This window comes from Amblyomma mixtum, chromosome 1 (genome assembly GCF_055824585.1).
Source record: "Amblyomma mixtum isolate Tamu chromosome 1, ASM5582458v1, whole genome shotgun sequence".
Taxonomy (NCBI): domain Eukaryota; kingdom Metazoa; phylum Arthropoda; class Arachnida; order Ixodida; family Ixodidae; genus Amblyomma; species Amblyomma mixtum.
The window spans coordinates 278900358-278926198 of NC_143012.1; the positions used below are offsets into that span (position 1 = coordinate 278900358).

At 46.1% G+C, this 25841-nt stretch overlaps 1 protein-coding gene across 4 annotated transcripts in view; it reads right to left on the bottom strand.

The window, feature by feature from the left end:
- Nucleotides 1–729: 729 nt before the first annotated feature.
- LOC149371848 (monocarboxylate transporter 12-B-like) overlaps nucleotides 730–25841 on the bottom strand; it is a 73086-nt gene continuing 47974 nt past the window's right edge. For 3 of the 4 annotated variants that reach the window (XM_089566141.1, XM_089566143.1, XM_089566142.1), the window contains exons 2-5: nucleotides 15753–15950; nucleotides 6819–6962; nucleotides 4767–5867; nucleotides 730–3324 (exon numbers count right to left, since the gene is read on the bottom strand). In XM_089566141.1, the coding sequence (XP_089422267.1) occupies nucleotides 3125–3324; nucleotides 4767–5867; nucleotides 6819–6962; nucleotides 15753–15930 (1623 nt within the window). In that variant the 5' untranslated portion in view covers nucleotides 15931–15950 and the 3' untranslated portion in view covers nucleotides 730–3124. The remainder of the gene's footprint in view (nucleotides 3325–4766; nucleotides 5868–6818; nucleotides 6963–15752; nucleotides 15951–25841) is intronic. The other variant, XM_089566144.1, reaches the window with a different exon arrangement.

Consider the following 25841-nt stretch of genomic DNA (forward strand, 5'->3'; position numbering starts at 1 on the left):
CGGCGTCTTTGTCGTTACAACGTTGAAACCTATTGATATAGGCAAACTTCATTGTGCCGGTAATGTCCTTTTAATAAAGAGTATTATTCGATCTGTTCCAACGGAACTGTTTATGCTGAAATGTTGTGTGCAGTACTATCATGAGCCACTGGCGCTTTGCTTCATCTGTTGTGAAAGTTGCGGAACCAAAGCGCACGTGTCCATACTGGATGAAGGCGTCCAGAAGAATGCAACACTGTCGTTCATGAACTCGCGCTAACAAATTAAGGTAGTCGTTTTCACAAAGTAGCCTACTAGTATAACCGTGCTTCATAAACGTGTGCGTCTGCTTGCGGTTCGTTGAAGGTAATTACGCGCACGCATATGCGCGTCGTCTCTTGGAACAGTCTGTATCTTTAGCTACAGCACGAGCCACTGTCGAAGCTGCTGAGCGCTGGAATCACCTGATTCCTGGAATCTACGCCGCCTGAAAGGCCGGCTGCTGTAGCCGTGGGAGCTAAACCGCGGGGGCAGCTGTTGGGCTTACCGGATACCAGGGACATGGCACAGGCTCCCTGTGTAAAACTGAGCCGAGCTGAATGCTGGAAGAAAACGAATTACAGTAACGCGGAAAATCAGAGCTCTGAGTTTCGACGCGTACACGCCGGAAATTTCTCCGGGGCTACAAAGCTTACAACACATGTTAAAAACAGAGGTAAGGCGCTAACCGTTTAGGACACTGGGCAAGCGTTGACAAAAATTGACAATTTTAATGCGGAAACAGCAACTTATACAAACAACCATCCTGTACGCGTACAAAACAGAATAACGACAAAAAATGAACTTTAAAAAAAATATTTCGCTATCGCGGATAAAGGAAACGCATTAGTCAAGGCACTTTTCTGAGTGAATATCACCGGAAGTATCACGCGCATTTTCACCTATGCGAAAATGCGAATTTTTCCATCTTGCTGTCAGAAGCAGCAAACTAGAACAAACATTGATATCAGTGCAGGCCTTGAGACAAAGTCGGTCCTGTCCTATACAGGTGCAGGTGGTAATCACATGATCTGCAAAATTCTCACGCAAGGCTCTCTGATGTCCGCACTTCTTCCTAAACGTCACAAAAAATCGCGAACATGATGCTGTGCATCCATCAAGCCATTCCGTCATGTTGATTTCAACGTCATGATGTCGCACGCCCTATTCGGCTGGATTATTTTTAAGACGCTTCACTCATTGTTGCACCATCTGCTCAGTGGCGGTGTTTTTATGTTAAGAGAGTACGAACACACTCAAGCTCAAAGTTAACAAGGCAAAGACACGCGGAGTGTATAGTCTAACTCCATGGACAACCTTAACGCACGGAATTCTGTTCCGTCAAATAAAGCAGTATAAACGAAGTAGCGTGCTGAGGTCACTGAACCTGAAGGCTAGTGAGCAGAAAGCATGTTAGTAAATCTTCATCCGGTTCCTAAAAAGACTTGTTAGCATAATGATTTTTTACATCGGACCACTATCCCCGCCTCGTGCCGCTTACGACGAACCAAATGAGACTCTGAGCGACTGTCTAGAATGATTACATTGTGTAGTGGTGGTAGGCTTTCTTTGAGAACCATACGTGGCGCAATCATTCCTTACAACAGGGCCTGAAAATTTTTTCCTAAAACCACATTGCAGGGCAACACTTTTCTCTTGTCTTCTTCATTGGCGCTGAGCCGCAGTAACATCAAGGTGCTGTGCCAAGAAGCTCTAGGTATCTGTTCCACTAATAAGAGCTAAAGTCTGAAGGCACGGTTGAAACAAAGGTATTTCCTCTGCAGCTCTGAGGTGGGGATTTTGCTCCTACGGGAGATCGTGTGGGCAGCCTCTGATTCGCAATGCATGGGCTGAGAAGTGCTGCCCGAAAGGCTGCTTCTCTGCCAGGAATGGCTTTGCAGGAAAGAGACCTCGGCTGACTTTCCAGTCGAAGTGGCGGTGCATGGCACAATACTGAGAAACTTGGCGTAGATAAAGCTACAATTACACCACACCAATACAACCTTCACAGCTACTGCAGGAAGACGTGCGTAAGTTGTATACTACATCTAGCATTTGAAATGCAAAAATAATTGCGGTAGAGTCTATGGCTCATTCTGTTCATCCCTAGCTTGCGTCCGTGTCTGCTCGCGCCGTGCTTATACTTCGACCGTGGCTATCAGCTCTCAGGAACCTTCGCAAGGGCGAAAGCGAACCGGCAAAATAACGGGACTTACAGCAAAACGAAGGCAAAGAACGGGGTCACTTCTGTGGCTTCACTGACCTAGAGCCGTGTCCTGTGTGGTTCTCTCTTCTAGTTTCTGAGCTAACCTGCTCAGCTTCGGGATGCCGTGACAACGACAAAACGTTCTTATTTGCCCTAAAGCCCAGCGGATCATTTTTATCATCAGTCTTTTTCGTGTAACTTCAAGATCGTATTGCACACAAGCACCCGTGATTTCAGGACTCCCTCGAAGCCAAAAAGCATTGCTTGGAGGCTGCGCTCGAAAATAATATTTTTGCAGCATTATCCATATCCTCAACCGAGCAGCAGTGAAGCTAAATGTTTGTTTATTATACGAGTATAGTATTCGAATCTCCATTGGCATGCCGCTGCCTTTTGATTAGGCACTCTGAAGACAGCTTTCAATACTTTGTGTTTCGAAAGCTCAAGTAAAGAATGATTTTATAGGCAATGAATAGTCACCTAGCTATACGACGGTAGCGTCGTTAGCATCACCGGGGTGCTACCAATGAAGCCATGGGCGTTTTTTCAGCCTCATCATTCAAGATGAGCTCTAGGGGCGGTCGTCGAATAAAATTAATGTATATTAATGAATTATGTTACAGCAGGAAAAACAGATAACAGATGCTGGTCTTCCAGGGGTGTAACCCTTGCTCCTCAAGGTGCAAGAACACGCGCTCTGATACCAGACCTACAGGTCAATCAAAAGATGGCGTTCCCTGCGATCTCTGAGTGAACGTTTCTAGCTCCGCTCTTCTCTTTTTTTTTGCCACAAGTCTTCGTCTCGAGGCCAACTGCAAGCTGATCCAAAGCACAGTTGCAAAGAACACCGCCTCTAGTGTTCACAGTCACGAGTAGAGAACGCCGCAAGTTCTGTATGCGCTATCTTCGGGGTGTCCTGTCTTTGGAAGTGGGCAGACTCGCCTGCTTCGGATGCTTCTTCGAAGAGCTGCTTCCTTTCGTGCGATGCGCGCATCGTTCTCTGAGGTAGGCGCACAGCCACAGTAAGGACATGCACAGCGTCACACCCCCGACCAAGCCGAATAGACCCTCGTAGTCACCGCGGCTGTCTCGGTAAAATCCTGAAACGAAAGTTCCATCAGCGTCGTAACTAAGACAACAAAGCGACAAAAAACGTGGGAATAAGTTCAGCAACACATCAAACGTTCATATAAATTTAGCACACCTCTTACCAAATGTCAGAAGTTGAAAACAAAAACTGAGCAACTTCGCGCCGCCGCAGGCAACTTGGTGCGACAGGATTAACGTGCCGTGGCAGTCAGGGGACGACCAAGAATTGAGAAAACTGTAAATAGGACAGTTTTCGTGCACAGCAAAAAAAAAAAAATAATAAGGGTGCTGAAAATGGTGCGCTGAAGTACGACAGTATTTCGCTGCGGAAAATAAATGCCCGCCATTGTGCCCTGCGTCGGCAACACCAATCGCAGGCGTGCACATCCATAAGAGGGAACCAAATTTCTTGGTAGCGCCTGCCCATGTCTCCTATTACAGAAGAATAGACTGTTGGGCGAGTTGGTGCATGACTCGATGATACAAGGCACAAGAGTGGACAGGACGAACAAATAAGGATCACGGACAAGGCGCTTACTGCAACTGTGGTTTATTGCATGAGCGGGTGAATCGATAGCGACACAGATATCGTCACAGATTCATGCGTGTGTGTGTCTGCCTAAATGCTTTTTCCTATCACCTTGCTATAAAAGGCAGCTTCGTGCAATAAACCACAGTTTCAGTGGTTCGCCTTGTTCGTGTTCGTTCTTCGTTCGTCCTGTCCACTCTTGCGCCTTGTATCATCGAGTTCTACTACAGGCAACATGGAAAAACGCAGACAAAATATGCCTCTCCCTCTCCCATGCAGGGGGGCCACTGCCTCCTTTTTCCTCCTGTGTGCACGCCTACGGCTGTGAGCAACCAAAAGTAGCGCAAAAGACATGTCTGAGACAGAATATTCACGCGCCTGTTGGCGGATGAACTTGTGCAGAGCGTTTCGCTATCTACCGACGAAACTTTGGCGACAGGGCGTTCGCGCTGCCCTCACCAGTGGCGTGACAGGAGGCCATCTTACACGGTTACTCGTGCAGAGGGAACCGGACAATGCCTCCTTTGTTATCAATGCCTGCCTCATTGGCTGAAAATAACGAATCAAGCCTCTTCCTGTCGCTCTATCCTGCTCATCACCGCTCGCTAGCTTTTCTGCCTCTCAGGGCTCAGTCTGGTCAAATGGGTATAAGCGGGTCTGTAGCACTGCGCCACGTCGCAGAAAGTGTGAGAAGAGCAGCGCGGCACTGCAGTCACGTAAAGACTAAAGTACTGACTTCAGAAGTGACGTAACAACAACACTCCGGAGCACGACGGATCGCGGATAACCGGCGAACAAGGCCGATGAAATATCGTGATCTAGCTGGCATTGATAATAAAAGGTGCGTTTACGCCTATGACCAGTGAGGCCAGGGCACAGCAGAAAGTAACGAACGGCGCAACCCTCAGAACTGCTTACTCTTACCGATCAGCGATGGCCTTGCAAGCCCCAGCAGTCCCGCGAACGTCGTGGCGATTCCGAAGCAGACGCCGAGCTTGTCGATACCCACCAGTTCCATGAACAACACGGCGATGAGTATAAGAGTCGAGCCGTTGCACCAGCCCGACAAGGCGGACAGCGCAACCTGGCAGGAGTAAGGGCTGCACAGCGGCATCAGGTAGAGAGAGGCGCCCCACAGCACGAAGTGAGAGCCCATCATGGTACTCTTCAAAAGGTACTTTCGGTCCGTAATCCAACCGGAGCCAAGCCGAGCCAATAGGTCAGCCACGGCGTACGCGAATATCAGGTACACGGCATTCCATTCAGAAATGCCTTGGTCGAAGGCAAAGTCGACAATAACTGTCATGTATGTGCTCATGTTGAACAGTATCATAGATAATGAAGATGAGATGAGGTAAAACTGGGGAAGCAGCAAGAAGGACAACAGAGGAGCCCTTTTGGGTCCGACAGTCTCTTGTTTTGGAGAGTTTCTTGGCACGGAAGTCTTAACGGCCACCTCTACCCTTGCCGGACCGTCAATATTGAGCATTCGCACTTTTGTACTGTCGTCGTCAATCTCATGGCCGTACACAGTGCAATCCATGGTCACTGAAAACTGAACTGTCTGGCCGCCACTTCCCTGAGCATCTTCTCCTCCGGGCGTGTCCGTGCCATCTGTCAGATCAGCAAAACCAGACGCGCCATTGGCGGCCACTGTGACTCCACATCGATTCTCCTGGCGTTCCTCACTGTTTTCAATCATGGCGTCTCTTTCGTCGGGATCTTGCACTGCCCTGTCATTCCTGGTCGCGTCGCTAGTGGCGCGCGGGGGCGAATCTTCAGGTCGCACTCGCGGCGGCGTTCGTTGCAGAAAGGCACCGGCCACAGAGTTCAACATCGCGCCGCCGCAAAGCAAGAGGGTGCCCCGAATGCCGTATTCGTCCGACAGCGCCTTTATGACCGGAGGGAAGACGAGTCCGCCAATTGTGAAGCCGGCGTTGCTGATGCCAGACGCCATTGCGCGGTACTTGTAAAAATGCTGGTTGATCACAACGCTGAACAAGGCTAGCAGGCCGATGCAGGTTCCTGCATTAAAGACAATAGGGGGGGGGGGGGGGGGGGCATGACGCGATCGGTTGGATCCTGGTGCAGTTACGGTTAAAGTACGATGAGGCGCAATGCGACAGGGAAAGCCTCTGCTGCAATCAAGAGGCAAGCTCGTATTCATGTCCGTGTGGAATATTGCAGAGTACCTAAGAGGTGATGACACTGTGGAAAAAGTAACCTCACGGACACTGACAAATACAGTTGAAACTCGAACTTTGAGCAGGAAAATAAGATATTTTAACTCATTTCCATTTCGGTTCGGTTCGTCCTGCCCATCTTCATCCCATTTATTGCTACTGCATCGCTGCTGTGGAATGAAACCGCAGTCGATGAAAAAGAGAGTGGAATGAAACGGTTCGCAGCATTTCACACTGCAATGTGACAGACAAACTAATGCATGAATATGAACTACACCGTTACCCGCCAATATGAATCAATCCGAATGCAAAGTCCCTCCCTTCGTATCAGCAGTAATATTGGAGAGCTTGTTCTAACTACTTCCAGGTTTATTTAGTCTTTTAGCAAGCATGAAATAATGCATTACAGATTCCTTCAGTGCCACCTTGGAACTTTCAAGCAATTGCAAGTCCGTTATTACAGCCATCACGGTCGCATCTGCCGCACACACGCCCTATCTTGACGTCCTTAGTTTTCAAGCCCATTGCATTTTCTCTCCCTCCATTTTATATCTCCGCTTTCCTTCCCTTCGCCTAGGCTGGCGAGACAATGGTGGGGCCCCGCCTTAATGCCTCAAGCAACGCACAAATGGCGCACAATCAGTCTCCTTTCGCTGTGAAGTGCAGCAAACCGGAGCCTACTTCTGTTTAGCCTCCTCGCCTTTCCTTCTCCTTCTCTACTCTCAGAAGCATATCCGAAGCGGCTGGTGACAGAGGCAACGCCTCGACTCCAGTTAAGTGAAGCGGTGCTCACCGTGGATGATGCCGAGGAATATGTCCAGGAAGAGCATGGACTGCGCGAAGAAGCACACGCAGACGGCCAGCGACCCCCCGAGGCACCCGACCACCGTCAGCTTCCATATGGGGATGTACCTGGCCAGCACTCCCGCTAAGGGACCTGTGCCAACAAAGAACGTAAGATGGCGAGACAGACGCTTGCCAAAAGCCGATGTGGTCCCTTTTGGACAAACTTGACACGAAAAATGCGAGCAACTATTTAATTTACAATGTGAAACCTCGCGCATCAATCTTTATCCACGCACATCATTATACAACTCCATACCCTTACAAAAAAAGTTTTATACAGTCTATAGAGTGTCCATAGAATTCTGTCTATAAATTCTATACGCGTAGACTGCCTATAGACAAAAGTCTATAGGCAATACAAATGTCATAGAAAGTCTATAGACGATCTATAGATTTATGGCCATACACTTTTAGTAGACTTTTGTCTATAGACAGTCTATAGACCATGAATAGACAAAAAGCAATATCAATAGGAAGTCAATAAGAAGTCTATATACTGTCTATAGACCATTTTTATAAGGGTATATCTCACAAAATGACTATAAAATATCATACAGGACACAAAACACTATTTCGTACGATGCGCAATGGTCACAGCATGATAACTTTAAATTATGCAGCTAGATGAGATCATTTTACGCCGAAGCTAAATAGCCTTAGGAGGCTATAGCTACGCTTCAAATAAATGTTTGGCGCGATCTCAAGTCAATATTTTTTTTGCACTTACCAACAAACGTACTTCATAAGTAAATCTGAAGTTTGGGTGATTTGGCACATATTTATTGTGCATCAACTGGGCATGAAAGACGGAACGCAGCGCTTGTCTGCGTGTCCGTTTCTTCCTGTATTTGATGCACTGTTGACACACAATGGGTACTTTATAAGTATTTTTCTTTTCGCATCATCGTTAGCGGTGCAGCAAGAGCACAACGAGCTCAAGCAGCGGCACAAGCCGGGCTCAATATTTAAATGGCCAAATTTATTTATTTTTCACTACCCTAAACACTTACTACTTTCTTTCTCTTCGGGCGACCTTTGAAAATCATCATCATCATCATCAGCCTGACTACGCCCACTGCAGGGCAAAGGCCTCTCCCATGTATCTCCAGTTAACCCTGTCCTTTGTGAGCTGCAGCCACTGTATCCCCGCAAACTTCTCAATCTCATCTGCCCACCTAACTTTCTGCCGCCCTCTGCTACACTTCTCTACTCCTGGAATCCACTCAGTTACCCTCAAGGACCAGCGGCTATCTTGCCTACGCATTGCATGCCCTAGCCAAGCCCATTTCTTCCTCTTGATTTCGACTAGGATGTCCTTAACTAGGGTTTGTTCCCTCACCCACTCTGCCCGCTTCCGGTCTCTTAACGTTACATCTACCAATCTTCTTTCCATAACTCTCAGCGTTTTCTTAACTTAAACTGATCCCTCTTCGTTAGCCGCCACGTTTCTGCCCCATTTTTTCTGCATATTTTTGGTCACCCAGACATCGATGAAAAGCACTGTGCAACATAAAGAGCTGGATTCTTGGACTGGGCGATTACTTTTCCGCGGGCATGACATGAAGGATCTTGCAGCTCATCGACACCGCGCAAAGCCACTTGATGAGATAGCACTGAAGTACCTTCACCCCTCCAAGCGGTCATGAATAGCAACGCCGGCTGCGCTATTGTTCAGTTTTGCATTGTGTTTCCAGGTGACAATTTTCCGACCACAAGTCACGTACGAAGGGGCAACCGAGAAGCCGTTAACCTTCTTAATGAACGAGGTCGACGCCAATAGTTTACACCTACGCATGCTTCATTTTGACAAAGAACGTGCCAAAAGATGGGTTCAGCACTTTTCCAGTCATGGGACAACTAACAGCCAGGCAGCCATTTCAGACGCGAATCAAACTCGCTGGTGGTACTCGCTGCCAGCTGAAATATAGGCTCTGCGAATGGGTTGCTAGCAAGAGTCTGCTAAGTACTAGAGTTACTTGGATCGCAGAAAAAGATCTATAAGAAGTGGTCTATCAAATCCTGTTCAGTCCACGCTTGCGAAGTGGTCGTCCTGAGATGGCTTATGTGGCTTGAGGATGCTATTGAGCTAAAAGTACAAAGGAACACGTCTTCTTGCCAACACACAAATAATTTGCCGGATTGGAGAGTTTCGAAAAGAGCCGTGTAAGGCCCAATTCATCGAGTAGCTTTCTTTTTTTTTAATACTGCCTAATTAGTGGTTTAAATAGGCTTAAGTATTGTGGCACAAGGGAAGGGAACTAGAAAAAGGATGTAGGAGACCAATGTCATCTTTGTCCTTGAGGTCGGGTGCCTACTAGGTTACTTTTTCCCAAAGCCACCGAGTAATTCATTTATTTTAAAGGGACACTAAGGGCATGCAACTCCCTCCAATTATTGTTTTCAGTAAAAATTTATTCTCAAACTATGGTTGTGCTGACGTTTGTGCGGCAGCAAAATACGTATCTATCGCCGAAAAATTCGATATAAAGTCGTGACGCCCTTACCGAAAGCGGCGGTTTGTCGACGTGTTGAAGTGGATGGCGGTGTAGTTAGCCTCTGGAATCCGCGCCCTAAAATCGGTGTTGAGCATCCATTTTACTTGCGAATCTGCCGATGACGGCGACACCTGAATGTGTTTTGTTTTTTTTCCGGCTCATAAAAGCTCCGTTTTTTGTGAGAATGGTCTGTTAGCGATTAGAACGATATAAGTGAACTCCAATTCGTCCTCGATGTCTGTTTAATTCACTGCCGAGAGCTCATTCTAAGCCAGGAAGGGCTTAAGGGACTGCAAGAGCGGATTGCCGTAACCATTAACGCCTAAAACCGCAACGATTACGCCATTGGAGGAGAAATACAAAGCAATTACCATGCTTCGGGATTAGGGGGCACGGAGTGTTCGTGCCACCTGCTACGACCCCGAAGTGTGGAGTCGACCCTTGCCCCAATTAACCTACAGCCGAAACATTTCTGCAGCTGTCGTCGAGGTGACCAAGCAAACCAGGGAGCTGTCCAGCGGCTAAAACCAGTTCGATCATGAATAGTATTCCGCAATAGCTATTAGTCGGGTTTTAAACATGTCTGTGGCAACAGCGCATCGCACAGACATTATTGCGTATCGAACCCGTGTAAACGGAATAGGGCGTTGTAAGGCGTTTCACATTGAGCGTCAGACGAAGGTGGATCGAGGAGGGTGAGTCGCTTCACATGATGCACGTAAACAACTTGCTCTTTGTGTCGAGGAAAGAGTGAGTAGATAGGTTTAGCCTTGTGGAGACGTGCTAACTGACACGTATACCAGACGTTGGCTGCGAATACCCAGTGGCCCCGCCCTTGCCACTGCGCATGCACGTCTCCGCTACGCTAAACCTATCTATTTTCCTGGGCTCTCCGCGCCGTTATTACAACGGTATTCGGGATATTGAATCGTTGAGAAATAAAAAGATCATTCAATCAAGTGAATCTTTCTTGTGCATGTCCAGTGTTCTTGTGCATGAATGAGCCAACTCATACACTGAAAGAACCAGAAGGTATTAGGTACCAGCGTATAACCAGTGTTACACTGAAAGCTTTTCGCGATACTCTTAAACAAGTTGACCTGGCCCACATAGCTCACCTCAATGATGTTAATGAAGTTTATAATAAGTTCCTTGATATTTTCAAACAACTATACCACTTGTACTTTCCCTCTACAACATATAAAGCCTCACGAAAAACTCGGAAACCATGGATCAACCATGAGTTACGAAAAGAAATAAAAATGAAAAATAAGCTGTATAGAACATTTCTAACCACACGTACAGTTGAAGATTTGAGGTTATTTAAACAATTTCGAAATAGATTAACAAAGAAATTGCGATCAGCACGAACAGAATATTACTCTGCATTTCTAGACGTCAAGAAGGGTCGTCATGATGTGGTTTGGACCCGTTTAAACTCATTGCTGCACCGTAACCAGTCACATGGCCATGTGCGGAATCTTAAGATCGATGATGAACTTTCAGGGACAGAGCTGGCAAATGCTTTCAACGACTTTTTCACGAAAAAGAGAACGGATGGGTCTGCACGGAATGCATGCGATTACTTAGACTTTCATAACGATAATACAATATTTCTTGAACCTGTCACGACGGATGAAGTAGCATCGGTCATACTCAGCCTAAAAAATAGCAGTAGTCGAGATATTGACGACATCCAGATAAAGCCCATAAAATATGTAGCCGATATTATAGCTCCAGCTGTGGCACATATTTTTAATGTTTGTTTAGCTACATCAGTATTCCCAGAAAAAATGCAGATTGCTAAAATAACTGTTTTATTTAAAAAGGGAGACCGAAATGACTTGGGTAATTATAGACCCATCTCTGTACTGCCTGTTTTCTCTAAATCATTGGAGAAAATTCTACACTCTAGACTGAATAAATTTTTAGATAAATACAACTTGCTCACACCATATCAGTTCGGATTCCGGGAAAACAAATCGACTGAACTAGCACTCTTAGAGCAAGAAGAATATATTCTGACACAGTTTGAACACAAAGAGCTCGTAATAGGAATATTCATAGACTTCTCAAAGGCCTTTGACTTGGTTAATCATAAGTTACTTCTAGAGAAGCTATGGCACTACGGAATTCTGGGCCAGGCTGCAGAACTAATAAAATTTTACCTGTCAAAAAGGAAACAAACTGTCAACATAGATAATACATATTCAGAAAATAAAAGCAATTTATTCTGGTGTCCCACAGGGAAGCATACTTGGGCCCCCTACTTTTCAACATTTACCTTAATGATATTTTGAACATTAACCCAAATGTCAGGTTCATCATATATGCCGATGATACTAGCATTTTTTTCTCCGGAAGTAACATTCATGACCTGATACAAATGTGCAACACGACAATGATCACACTGGAAAGATGGTCACAATCAAACTATATGCGCGTGAATGAAAAAAAAGACTAAAGCTGTAATATTTCAACCAAGAAACAAACCGATCCCCCCACACGATAGTATTAACTTCAACTCGAGAGAAATAGAAATTGTTGATCACTTCCAATGCCTAGGTGTAGTATTTTCTTCGCACATGTCTTGGGAAGATCACACAAATCATGTTGTCTGGCAGTTAGCCAGGGTAACAGGCACGATTGGCTGCATTAGATGCATTCTTCCTAAATCAATTAAACTACTTCTATATAACACACTGTTCTGTGCCCACATTAACTACTGCCAGCTTGTATGAGGCACTGCAACGTATTCCTCATTACAAAAAATTCATGTTCTGCAAAAAAAGTTTCTTCGCTACGTCTTTAATGCGGACTATGGAGCACCCAGCAGAGCGTTCTTTCGTGAAACTGGCATAATCAAAATCTTTGATTTATATCAATATCGACTGAGTGTGCGTTTTAAACTAGAAACCAAAAATAACATAAGTCATATTCGACGTCTGGAAAATTTGAAAGAAAAAGAAGCGAGTTACCCTTTTAGAGAGCCTGAAACCTGGTCAGTGCCTACACCACGCATAAATACCGGTAAACAGCGCCTGCAATATAGACTTCCTTCTCTTCTAAACACATACAAATCTGCCAATTTCAACTTGTCTACCTGTACTCATCGTGAGCTGCGTTACTTATACATAGACTGTGTTACAAAATGATTTTTTTTCTTTAAACTGCACTAAGAGGTGTTTTTTTTGTTTTCTTTAATTTGTATTGTTTGATTCATTGTGCTTTTGTTGTACTGCTGAAAGATACTTATGCAATGATGTTTGGATGACCATGTAAATTGCCCACATGTACAAACTAGAGGTAAGATTTTTCTTGGTGTTAATGTGTTTTTCTCTGAATTGTTTTCTTTTGTTTTCTTTGTTATTTTTTTTCTCGTCGCCTGTCACTGCTGCCCGGTATAATGAGGGCTGCGGCTCAGTCAAGCTGTCTATGACAGCTTTTTCTGCAGCTCCTCTGTCACTTTTTGAGGCAGAAATAAATTGATTGATTGATGATTTATTTATTTATTTATTTATTTATTTATTTATTTATTTATTTATTTATTTATTGATTGATTGATTGATTGATTGATTGATTGATTGATTGATTGATTGATTGATTGATTGATTGATTGATTGATTGATTGATTGATTGATTGATTGATTGATTGATTGATTGATTGATTGATTGATTGATTGATTGATTGATTGATTGATTGATTGATTGATTGATTGATTGATTGATTGATTGATTGATTCCCTTCCTAATACAAGCGAAATGTACCCCAAACGAAAAGCTACAAATCAGCAGCTTGAATGTGTCTGAGGCCCCACACACAGGTATCGCATACAGCACATGGTCCGGCACGTGACAAATTAACACATACACGCGATGAAACATAACCAAAGTACACACTGCTAAGGATATGACAAAATGACGTAAAATTATTCTTGCGCATATAGAGAACAAAAAGGAAAAGAATTGTCGGTGTAGAATTTACGTATTTATTAGTACAAGATGCATTTTAAACTCTTTAGTACTTAAGGTGTGTACATTAGTATCGTATGGGTTGTATTTGTTTAAAATGGTTGGCATGAGGAAGTGTAGCGTCTGATATCCGTAGTTTGGCCTATTAGTGGAGACCGCCCATTGTTTTCTAGACCTTGTAGAAACAACTTTCTCTTTCAACGTCAGCTTGGCTACGGATTTCAGAAATTCAGATCAGCAGTCTCTTGCAAACCACCTCGCTCCATACTTTTTTTTGTTCTCCTCAAGTCAGCACATAAATTTATCACACGCGCACATGATTAATACCCACATAACATGTAATGAAGTGTAAATAGACCATAAATTTTAAGCACATTTTTTTGCCATGAATGGATTCAGTGCGCGGGAAAACATGGACACATTAAAGTTTATTTCCGATTCCACTGCCCGCAGCTGCTCGGCTTTTAGATTAAGTTCAGCTTGCTGGGAAGTGTTCTGTTAAGTTCAGCTTGCTAGCAAGTGTTCTTCACGTCATGTCGATCGCGATACACCTGTGAATAAGTCACTTGAGTGAGAGAGCTTCCTGAGAATTCACACGTGTTCTTTTAAGCAGAAGAAACAACTGTCTGTAATTATGCTTAAAAAACAGACCTGTTGAGCCACATACACAAATAAAATGGCAAAGACCATGTATTAAGCCAACCCCGTCACTAAAGGAAAAACAAAGGCACTTTACGCACAATGTCCGAACGAGAGAAGAAACGATGGTTTCATGGCTTACCAACTAGCCCCAACAACAAGTTTCACCGAGAGAAGTAGCGTCATTTTAAAATATCTCCGTGCCGCCAGATTTGGCGGAGCTTGCAGAGAAATTTTGTAATGCTATCCGTGGCAGCTCAAAGCTTGTAGGAGTTGAGGAGGAACCTTATTCTCGACTTTCAAAGATTTGGAATCAGTCGTGATCATAATTCGGTCGATTTTTCTATCCTTCACCGCGTAAAAGCTTCCCCCTCTCTCTCACTTTTTCCTTCAGCAATACATCCCAAGCGCGCGAGCATACACACAACGCGAGCGCATCTAAAGCATCTCCATCTTACGCGAACCAGCCAGTCAACAATCAACGCCAGTAGGCGCTTCCGTAGCTCTCCGAATCGTTCTATGATAACTCATGAGGCAATGTTTGAGGCTAGATCAGGGTGTCTTAGAACGCGAAGCTATAAAAGTACAATACGGTCCATTGTTAAAGGGAACATGCAATCGCGTGGCCTCCGCGCTTCGCGAAGCCCTGTTGCCTATAGATGCGGCGAGAATGGGCGGCATCAGGCGGATACGCGGAAAGACCAGCCGGAATGCTTACTGTGCATGCATCTTTTGGCGTTAATTCTCGTACGTTCCAGGCGGCAGCGCTTCGCGAAGCGTTGAAGCCACACGATCACATGTTCCCTTTAACAATGGACCGTACTGTACATATAACGAAGAATGTGACACATGTTCAGTGTATCGTAGATCTGTAGAAACAATTGAACATCTTATTCTCGATTGTGGCGGAATCGATCTGGATGTCGATGCAGGCACAGTCACTCGCCCTGAGGCCCTAGGGTTTAGAGATAACAATGGTCATAAGAGTGAATCTGTGGTGTAAGTTAGCAAAAAGCGATTGGAAGATAGGTAGCTCGAAAGCAGAGAGGTGATATAATATTAGCAGAGTAGAATTAAAAATATATTTAAATAAAATGGCGAATATAGAGACCAATTTATAACATCGGTAAAGAAATATAAATAAAGAAAGAGAAAAAAAACGGCCGATCATGGTGGCAACTGCCACCACCCCGTTTCAAAGGGGACGCTCCTATCTTCCATCCATCCATCTTAAGTGGAAGCACCTCTCTTAGGATGGAGGAGTGGTAAAGGGGAAGGGGGGGGGGGGCGGTGGAGGTGGAGAAGCGCTGGGGCTCTAACGTGTACAAGCGCGACCATAAGTAAACGGAGCACGCTATTGCGTTTGAAGTGCAATCACGCTTTCTCCATTAGCAATGAAGAAGCGTTGTTTGTCTACAAGAAAGCCCACCAACCTCCTCTACCGGCATGCGCATACCACTGCTGGAAAATTCAATTAGGTGACGCGTGAAAAATATTCGAAGACAGTTGCGTGCTCCGTTTACTTTTGTCCGCGCCTGTACATAACATGGACTAACATTAGTCAACCTCTTTCCGCCACCAACTATATAGCCACCTCCACCAGCGCAATTGATACCGCGAATGTCCTGCAAATGAGGCGGTGCTCTATTGCGTTCTCAAGAACAGAACGCATCTTTCCGCGTTTGTATACACGCGCAAACTTCAGAAGGCTGTTTATCATTCTTTTCCCATTGCCGTTTCACCCGGGCGTGCAAGGGTTCTCTGTGGTGGGGCACCTGTGAGGAAGTAGCAGACCACGGACAGGTTGACGGGCCACGACGCCTGCTCCCTGGTCACCAGGAAGGTGTCCAGCAGCGCCACGTACACCACGGCGGCCGAGCGGATCAGGGCGAAGGTGAACACGTTGATCCAGCAACAGGCCGCAGCCACGGCCCAGCTCCGGGGTGAGTCCATGCCGCTTTCTCCCTAGGCTGCTGCAAGACGGCAAAGCGCGCATCGTACAAGGTTGTATCAGCAGCGCAGATACGAGGGGGCTTATCTCGCGACCTTCTTCTTTAACGTTTCTCGTTTCTTAACAGGCCGCGCGGTGTACACTACATACGACCACGGAGGTGCCCCGCCGCCCGCATCGCGAGTTTTATTTGCACGGCAAACTCCTGCGCTGGCAGTACATGGCCCTCACGTAGCCACCGTCGTCGCGTCGACGCGCGCGGAAGCTGCAAAGCGCGTCTACATTTTTTTCTCCCGTTTTCAGCTTTTACGCGACAGCCTTTACAGCTGGTTCGGTCGAAAAGCCGTCGGCGTCGTAATAGTCGACACCGCGTGACGGAAATGATCGGGGGCTGAGCAAAAAAAAATCGTATCATGGTAATTTGTGGTTTGGTTTGGTTTAAGGGGTTTAACGTCCCAAAGCAACTCAGGCTATGAGGGACGCCGTAGTGAAGAGCTCCGAAAATTTCGACCACCTGGGGTCCTTTAACGTGCACTGACATCGCACAGTACACGGGCCTCAAGAATTTCGCCTCCATCGAAATTCGACCGCCGCGGCCGGGATCAAACCCGCGTCTTTCGGGTCAGCAGCCGAGTGCCGTAACCACTGAGCCACCGCGGCGGCTACCATGGTATGGTAATTTGTGGCTCAAGTGATTGATGACTGATTGATGTGTGCTAGACGGTGACGAGTTAATGAAATCATTGTAATTAATTGATTATTTACAGAAATGAAAAAATGAAACAATTAGAGAAGGGGGTTCAAAGGTGTCAAAATGCGCATAATGAAAAGCCAATGCTTGATGATGGTAATTAAGAAAATATGGTGTGTGTAACTGATCTATGAATTAATTGATACAATTGAAAAAAATAAAAATGCGTTCATTTACACCACCACAACCTCCTACACGCTGTCGCGTTCCACTCTTAAAGGCGAAGCTTAAGCGTCTTCCAATTTCTTTATTAACGCATTTGCATTAAAGGGCCTTTGCAAGCGTACCGCCGTCACGCGTGGTGAGTGGCACAACGAACCTTAGTATGCCACATGTAATATAACGAGCTTTAGTGTGACTTCGGATATAACGAAACTAACTAAATATGCCGCCTCGGATATAACGAACTTTAGGGCGTCAACCTCGAATATGCTAACGCATTCAAACGATCCACCAAGGATCGCCTAAGATCTTTCTTTTATTTCAACTTTTGTTGGAATGCGGCAGTGATAGCGGACGGGGTGATTGAGGTTGTAGTGTGCCAGTCGACAGGCCCGTACTCTTCCGTCTTCTTTCTTGGCACTACCACTTCCTATTACTACCACCACCACCATAACGGTAGCCACAAGCCCGCTATAGGTCTGTGCCAGCATCGATCATCTTGTTGTACAGCCTTTGTCAAAAATACGCAGCCCCATAGGATTTTGCTTCTGGGCTGTCCAGTGTGGGTCGTTTCGCACTTCCGGAATTCCGAATCTCTCGAAGGTAAGACCAACTCCCGTCCTCACCCCTTCAAAGCTTAGGACTTTCGGGTGTGCTGAAAGTCCTCCCCGTACATTCCCGCATTCAGTTCATGCAGCCTCGGTTCTCTTACGTTAAATGAACACCGCGTCCATTGTCACGCCATGTCACAGCGCGTCCTCAATAACGTTGTGCACCGGCTAGAAGAGAACAGTATCGTGCGTCGCGCGGATCAGAGCACATGGCGTTCGCCTCATCGGACGATTCCTTGTGCGAGCGCGGGCATGTGTCAGCCGCCAGTGTGGTAACGTCACGCCACGAGAGTCGCGCAACGGTGCAGGCTTACGAAGTATCGGATTAGTGCGTACGCTTCTGAACAGTTCAAGTGGAGTGCTGCTTCTAAACTTGAGATGACTGACACAGCGCCCGAGATGGGCAGAAAGGAGTGAGAAGAGAGGAGAATGAATTTGAAGGGCCTCGCTCGACTGAATACAAACCGCCATTTATTCATCTTCTGTCGCGCCCGGCCCGAATTGGGCACAGTTTGGGATAAGAGTTAATGGACAATAACTAAGTAATTTGCGATTAGCTGATGACATTGCCTCGCTAAGTGTCTCAGGACATGAACTACAAAGCATGATCAATGAGTTAGGCAGGCAGAGCAGAACAGTGGGCCTAAAAATTAACATGCAGAAAACCAAAGTAATCTTCAACAACCTCGCAAGGGAACAGCAGTTCACAGTTGGTAGCGAGGTGCTGGAAGTAGTAAGAGAATACGTGTACTTAGGGCAGGTTTGTGGCTGCTGATCCGGCTCATGAGAGGGAAATAACTAGAAGAATAAGAATGGGGTAGAGCGAAAAAGGCAGGCTCTCTCAGGTTATGAATGGCAGTTAACCAATATCCCTCAAGAGAAAAGTATACAACAGCTGTATCTTACTGGTACTAACCTATGGGGCAAAAACGTGGAGGCTAGAAAAGGGGGTTCAGCTTAAGTTAAGGACAACGCAGCGAGCTATGGAAAGAAAAATGATAGGTGTAACGTTAAGAGATCGGAAGCGGGCGGAGTGGGTGAGGGAGCAGACGTGTGTTAATGACATCCTAGTCGAAATCAAGTGGAAGGAACGGGCTTGGGCAGGGCATGTATTGCGAAGGCAAGATTACCGCTGGTACTTAGGGGTAACGGAGTGGATTCCAGGAGAAGGCAAGCGTAGCAGGAGGCGGCAGAAAGTTAGGTGGGCGGATAAGATTAAGAAGTTTGCGGGTATAGGATGGCCGCAACTGGCGAAGGACAGCGTGAATTGGAGAGACATGGAAGAGGCCTTTGCCCTGCAGTGGAAGTAGTCAGGCTGATGATGGTGATGTCTAGCCCAGCGGCACTTAAACTTGTCGATTTTGCATTCGTTTCTTTTATCTTTTTTTTTTTTCAACAAAGGCCACACTAAGTGGACTGCGGTATGCCAGGCTAACCTCGTAGTTCTTCCTTTAAATAGACTTCTGCGCCAGCAGTTTATATCCGGAATAACATCAATACATTCCGCCCCCTTATTTAAGGATAAATAAGTATCTGCCATCAACAGTATAAGTGGGGAGAAAAACAGAAAACGGAGACTGCCAGCTGCTGAACGTCCCTCATCATCGCAGGACACAAATGTTGACCCTGAGTTGAACTGATGCTGTCAGAATGCGGGATTTGGCGCGTAATACGCTACAAGCCTTCTAGATTGTGCTTGCATTCATCAATAAACAGCCGGAAGACTGCGCCCGTGGTGTCGTTTTCGTTTCCATGTCTCGTGTCCTTGTCTCGTTCGCGCAGTCCTAACATCTTTTAATGAAATGAACCAACTAGGCAGCAAGAACGTTCTACTAAAGCCGCACTGTTTTCCGGTCAACGCGCGGTGCCCGCAGCTCTTGTGTCTGTCGTATAAACATGTCGTCTTATTTTATTTAACAACTATTAAGAAGTTAATAAAAAAAAGCCTATTACAATTTGCTTAACTGGTAATATTCACAAATGTGCTTGAGCGAGGTATGCAACCGGTCGGATAACCGAGCCCCAAAAACAATGCTCTATACCCATTACATCTTCTTAAAAGCTTTTAAAGCTAGGGGGCCTTCTTCACCACATTTTTAAAGAAGAATATTGGATAGATTTCAGGTTGCCTGCTATGGTGTCTAAAATTAATGTCTAATGTTCTTCCCAAACTCCGGTTGGAACCGGCTCTATTGCCCATACAAGGTATGCATGAGTCATCGCCTTCTAGAATATTCAGAACCTTTCATTAGATTATCCAATGGGATTAACTAATCCGACGCCCTAATCCACCTCAATCCACTAACTAAACCTTACTTATTCACCTTAATCCATTTTCTGGGGTACGGCCTACTTCCGAAAATTAGGGGGTCCTTTGGAATTTCGGGGGGTGAGCCAACTTCCAAATTTTCGGGGTCCTCAGATTTTTAAACTCGACGATACCTTGTGATTGGTATCACCACTGGCGGTCACGTGGTGTTGGTGACGTCACGGCCCTATCATCGCATTCACAGATCTCGGGCAGTCCTCATACCACTACTGGCGCAGTGGTGCAGTGATCTAGTGATGCGCCACTGCCCCGGTAGGTCACTGGTTCAAACACAGCCACCGGAGGGGCTTGTGAGAACCAGGTTGCTCTTCCGGAACTCCCCTAAGGCTCATGAGCAGTGCCACTGCGGGCAGGTTGTGATTGCATCACAATATCACGTGATCCTTCCTGAGCAATCAGGCAATTTAGTGACAGAGAAGCCACATTTTTTGTCAGACGACAACCTAAATGATCTGGCATTAAAAATCTGCACTCAGTAAAGTCGCGTGGCGAGCTATGCGTGCTGAGCTGAAGGCGTCGTACTTGGCGCATACATACCCTGACGCTGACGAGGGAATGACAAGGATGGGCAGTGTTACAATGACTCGTAAAAACGACCGGCGATAACGCACTCGGTATCGCATATCAGGTCTTGAAGTGCGGGCTCCTCAAGTTCTCACTATCACGCGTGGATACGCCCGGAGTCTGCGCGCACAATGAGGGCAATAGCGGTGATAGGGAGCCAGAGAAATGCCTTTCTGCGTCGCAGGGAAGGGTACTACCGAGTCTAAGTGCTGAGGCGTGCCGGAAATTTACTGACCCGAATTCTTCCTGCGTCACAGTGTGTATTAATGGGTCTAGGCGCTGCCGCTATCTCAACAACCATTCCAGGCTCGCTGTGACACGGATGTAAGCTTGGGGAAGGCGATGCCCCCCCCCCCCCCCCCCCACTTGAGAGGAAGGTAGTGTAACGACCGTGAGGCGCATGCACGAAACATACCTGGGACTGGTCTATACATTTTTTAGCACCTTTTCTGGTTTATTGGTTTATGGGGCTTTAACGTCCCAAAGCGACTCAGGCTATGAGTGACGCCGTAGTGAAGGGCTCCGGAAATTGCGACCACCTGGGGTTCTTTAACGTGCACTGACATCGCACAGCACACGGGCCTCTAGAATTTCGCCTCCATCGAGATTCGACGGTAACGGTCGGGATAGAACCCGCGTCTTTCGGGTCAGCAGCCGAACATCATAACCACTAAGCCACTGCGGCGGCATTTAGCACCTTTTCGTTCGTCATTCACAGTTATATATTTTTTTAATACAATGGTTCTTCTTTTTGTACTATTAAACGATCCGTGTGTGCCGGTTGAACTCGCGAGATTGTTTTGGTAAGAAGTTGCGATAATTGGCAAAGGAGCGCATGCCATCATTTTCTAAGGGCAAGCTGAAGAAAACCATCGCTCTTTTAGGCTCGATACCGGCAGGCCTAAAGCTTTAGAATAAAGCATACTACGCATACGAAGGCGCGTTTCACACACTCGCGCCAGTACACCCTTAAAATAGCGCGAAAAAAAGACACGGTCGCAGAGGAGGGACGTACACACTAACGCTGACTTACAACTGAAACTTTACTGCGAACAGGCTCACTTTTGTAGGCAGGCTGCGCAACAAACAGAGAAAAAAGGGGAAAACACAGAAAAGAAGGAAATGCGGTAATCAAAGAAAACTTAACGAGAAGATTTCGCACCATAGCTGAAAGGTCTCATTCCTTTGTCAGATGAAAGCACTGAGGGCGCCCTGACACACGTCTCTTTATTTGATACCAAAGCTTATAACATATTATATAATATGTTGTAAGATTCAATAAAACATTTCTTGTAAGTAAGAGCTCGTGTATACATCTCTTCTCTGCGTCCGTGTTTGGCTAGCGCTATTTTAAGCATTATCTACCGCAAACTTGCCCAAGCTCGACAAGAACTCTGAGGGCGCACTGACATACGTCTCTTTATTTGATATCAAAGCTTATACCATATTATATAATATGTTGTAAGATTCCATAAAACATTTCTTGCAAGTAAGCGCTCGTGTATACATCTCTTCTCTGCGTCCGTGTTTGGCTCGCGCTATTTTAAGCATTATCTACCGCAAACTTGCCCAAGCTCGACAAGAACTCGACAAGTACGTCATGTTGTGGCAAGGCAGACTAAACATTGATAATTTTCTGTTGGATCCTTTGGAGCGCGACGGGACGACACATAGAGAGAAAACACTCGACAGTGCTACTCTGTGTCGCCCCGTTGCGCTGCAAAAGATCCTGCAGAAGACTATGAGCCGACAAGCCCAGCTTGAAGTTCTTCTGCATTGATAAATAAAGGGCGGAGGAAAACAGGTGTAAATGAGATCTATTTACAGTCATTTCCACTTCAGAGTACAATTATTGACAAAAGGAAAAAAAATATAGGCGAACCGCAAAAGAGCGAACAGCTAGAAACACGTCAAACTCAAACCGGCATAAAGACAGACAATGGAAGAACTTATATTCGCTAACCTTCAAAACTGTCACGGACACCTCCTGCCCGCTGCTAACAGCACTGCGTTTTCGCGGGGAAGGACAGCCAACCCACTGGGAAGCCATTGAAGCTACGAAGCGGCGGCTAGAGAGCACTAGTGGCCCACCCGGAGCATAGTCTATACCTCTGACTATATCGCCTGTGCGAAGAACCCTCTTGTTGTGTTTCTTGTTTGTCGCTTTTATTTTTTGGCTTGATCCGAGCCGAACTCGTTGATCACCCGTTTCGAAGTGCCTGCTGGCCACCAGGATCATCATCATCATCATCGTTTCTTTTAGCTTCGCCAATATTAACCGGCGTGAACGTGGGAACCAGGGTTGCCGTTGGTGGCTACTTTGCGCCAAATTGGCTACTTTTCGACCCCGTCTGGCGGTGAAAATTTCACGTTGGCTCCTTGGCTACTTTCTGGCTACTTTGAACTTCTATTTTGGCGCATTTACTAGCCATTTTTTTTTTTGCAATTGCATATACAATAGTAAGCAAGAACAAAGAAGAACAATTATTTCCAAGGACGTTGCGCGGCATCTGGAGAAAATAACGCTAATTCAAGTGCACGGCGAAGCAAAAGGCCGTGCGGACGCTGCACTCCTTCTGGAGAAAATAACGCTCATCTAGAGTACTTTCTCCGTTAGGATCATGCATCCGAAACCATGCGTTTAGGTGCAGCCGTGTGAACGGCATGACACCAGGAGAGGAACGAGCAGCACGGTACCGGTGAAATAACACTTGTGTACCGCAAGGCGACAAAGCTCCTGTTTTTGTGCCTTCGGCTTGCCGACACCGGCGTCTACCATGGGATAAGACGCAAGAGCAAAGCGCACGTTTCGAGAAGAACGGAAAAAGGCCGAGCAAGTGGCCCAAAATTCCGTGTTCTTTATTTACTGTGTTTTTGTGTTGATTCAAAATGATATTATTTATTGTTCATTAATAAAAGTGGCTTATAATAATGGTTCTTTTCAACTTGGCTACAAATTTGGCGCCAAGATCTTGTAGCGTGGCTACTTTTGGCTACTTTTAGCTTCAGTTCTGGCTCTTTTTGAAAAATTCCCAACGGCAACCCTGGTGGGAACGATCGGAACAGCCGCGAGCACTGAACGCGGCGAAGGTGTCGGATTCGTTCGGCTGGGATGCGCGAATCCGGCCCGCTTAGAGGCGGATCACGTTCAGCGCGCCGGTCGGTGTTTACACGCGGTACGTGTAATCGTGAGTCTATTCGGGAGAGTAGACAAACAAACCATAACATCGCTCGATTGGAAACCTCGAAAACGATGTCAGAGTGAGGTCAGGGGGAAGAACGAATCCATGTATTTTGCTTGTACATGTGGAGAGAGGGTGTGAATCACACCGTAGTTTTCCGTCATCGCACCATAACGATTCTGGACTCTAGAAGCAGGCACGCGAACTGCGTCCTCAGGTAGCCGTAAAGAGGGTTCATGGGGCAGCCAGCGAGACGCAGTGCTGAACCCAACCTGTTGCTGAGCCACGACCGATCTGGAGCGCCGCGTGGCTGAACACAGTACATATATAAAGCATGTACCCAGCCAACGACAAAATCCCACAAAACTAGAGCTCGTCTTTGTCACATTATCACAACTGGCCCGCAAATGAACGGGAGGCTGCGCAACTCAGTCTGTTAATGAAAAATTACAGCCCACGACTCTCGCTGTACGAAGAACGATCAAAACTAGCTAGCTGGTTAGTAAAATGATTAACACAGTGATGAAGCCACGCTTGACTACCACTGTCGCTGAACTCCTCTTTGCTAAAGCCACTGAGAAAACACAAATAGCCGCAGTAGCATGCATGAGTGCATGCATGAGGCGGGTTCTTGACTGAAGGGAAGTTTGCTCTGCACCACGGTCCATGTCAGGGCCTCCGGTTTGATTTCAGCGGCCTAGGTTGGCCTTCGCCAGAGAGGTGGTGGAGCCGCAGTGTCCCTGTGCAGGCTGCTGCGCACGTGTGTAAGCAGCTGTCCACCTTAATGCGCTAGCACCCGAGCTTTCACTTTGTCTTCGTTTGTGCGGTCCCTCTGTGTGATAAGGATGTGATGACGTCACAAATTCACGTGGCCACTTGAAAAAAAAATTGTTTTCGTAAGCGCAAAGACAATACAAGGTAAGGCTGGATCGCCTCCTTCGGTTTTTTTTTTGGTTTTTTTTTACAGTTATGTCGTCTACGATTAGCTCCGAAGTTCCGAGAGCCAAACGTGAAGGGTTGCATAGACGTGTCATAAGCTACTTTGCGGAAGCTTTAGAATTATAAGCAGTCATTTTTCACCGCCAATGATGTCTAATTATTAAAACGTCTTAGCATCTGTACCAATGTCAATTTTAGGAGAGTCCGATTCCGCGGGTGATTTCTTGGTCGCGCAGGCCGCGTTTCAACGGAGACGAACAGCAAAAGTGCCTGTTTATTGCGTAGTATGTGTTTGAACGACCGGTAGTGGCAAGCGCACTTTTCCCTGTTTTCTAACTAGTTTTCCTCTTGGCGTACAATCAGGGTGTCGAACCGGAACCGAACCCGAACCCTAAACCGGAACCGAACCCGAATTTTCGCCCGGAACCGGAACCGAACCGAACCCATAAATTTTTCGCCATCTTGGAACTGAACCCGAACCGGAACGATTCAAAGTAACCGTTCCGAACCGGTTCGGGACCCGGTTCAGCGCCACTTTTTTTCATCTCGGCATACTTCTTGTTTTCAGACAAAATGAGATGATCTAGCGCGTAGATTTACCCTCCCGTAGCTGTCTGCTCTGGGAAGTGCGAAAATGGTACCCAGTATATGCGACAGAAAAATTACAGGAAGTCTGGTGCCTGGGAAAAAGTCTAATTGACGCTTCTGCAATGTACTACCGCCAATTCTTTGTGCGTCAGGTTTATGTGAAATCTTGACTTATTACCCCTCCCTTTTTATATATTTGCGTAAATCTTTAATCAAAATGTTAGGACTGCTCTAACTCAGTAAAGTACTAAAGACACCAAATTTTTTGCTTGCGTGCTTTCTTCTTTCAAACGATGTGTTAGACGTTGGTGTACACGGAGCATGGCGTGGTATTTCACCAACACACAATAAATAATTTATATTTAATTTCTTCATGACCCTGTTTCGGTTTCACCAACATAACGATGGCTGTGACGTGTAGAGGAAATTAAGTCGCGTGAGGTGCAATAAAACGGCAATATAACTGCTGATACGTTGTTCGTTGTAACTATAGGTCTTGAAGCTGGCTGATTTAAGTGCTATAGTGAGTCAGAACAACGTATCAGCGTTTCTATTAGTTTTCTCGTGCCTCACTGGACCTAAAGTTGAAATCATGTAACAACCATCATTTGGTTGATGAAACCGGAACAGCATGGGAGAAAAAATTGTTTTCTAAATTATTTAGTGGCAGTAGGCGAATACCACACGGTGGTCCATGTATTCTAATATCTATGGCGTAATTTGAAAGCAGAAAACACGCAATAAAACTGGGTGTCTACAGTCATTTAAGCACCGATTAAGAATGCCT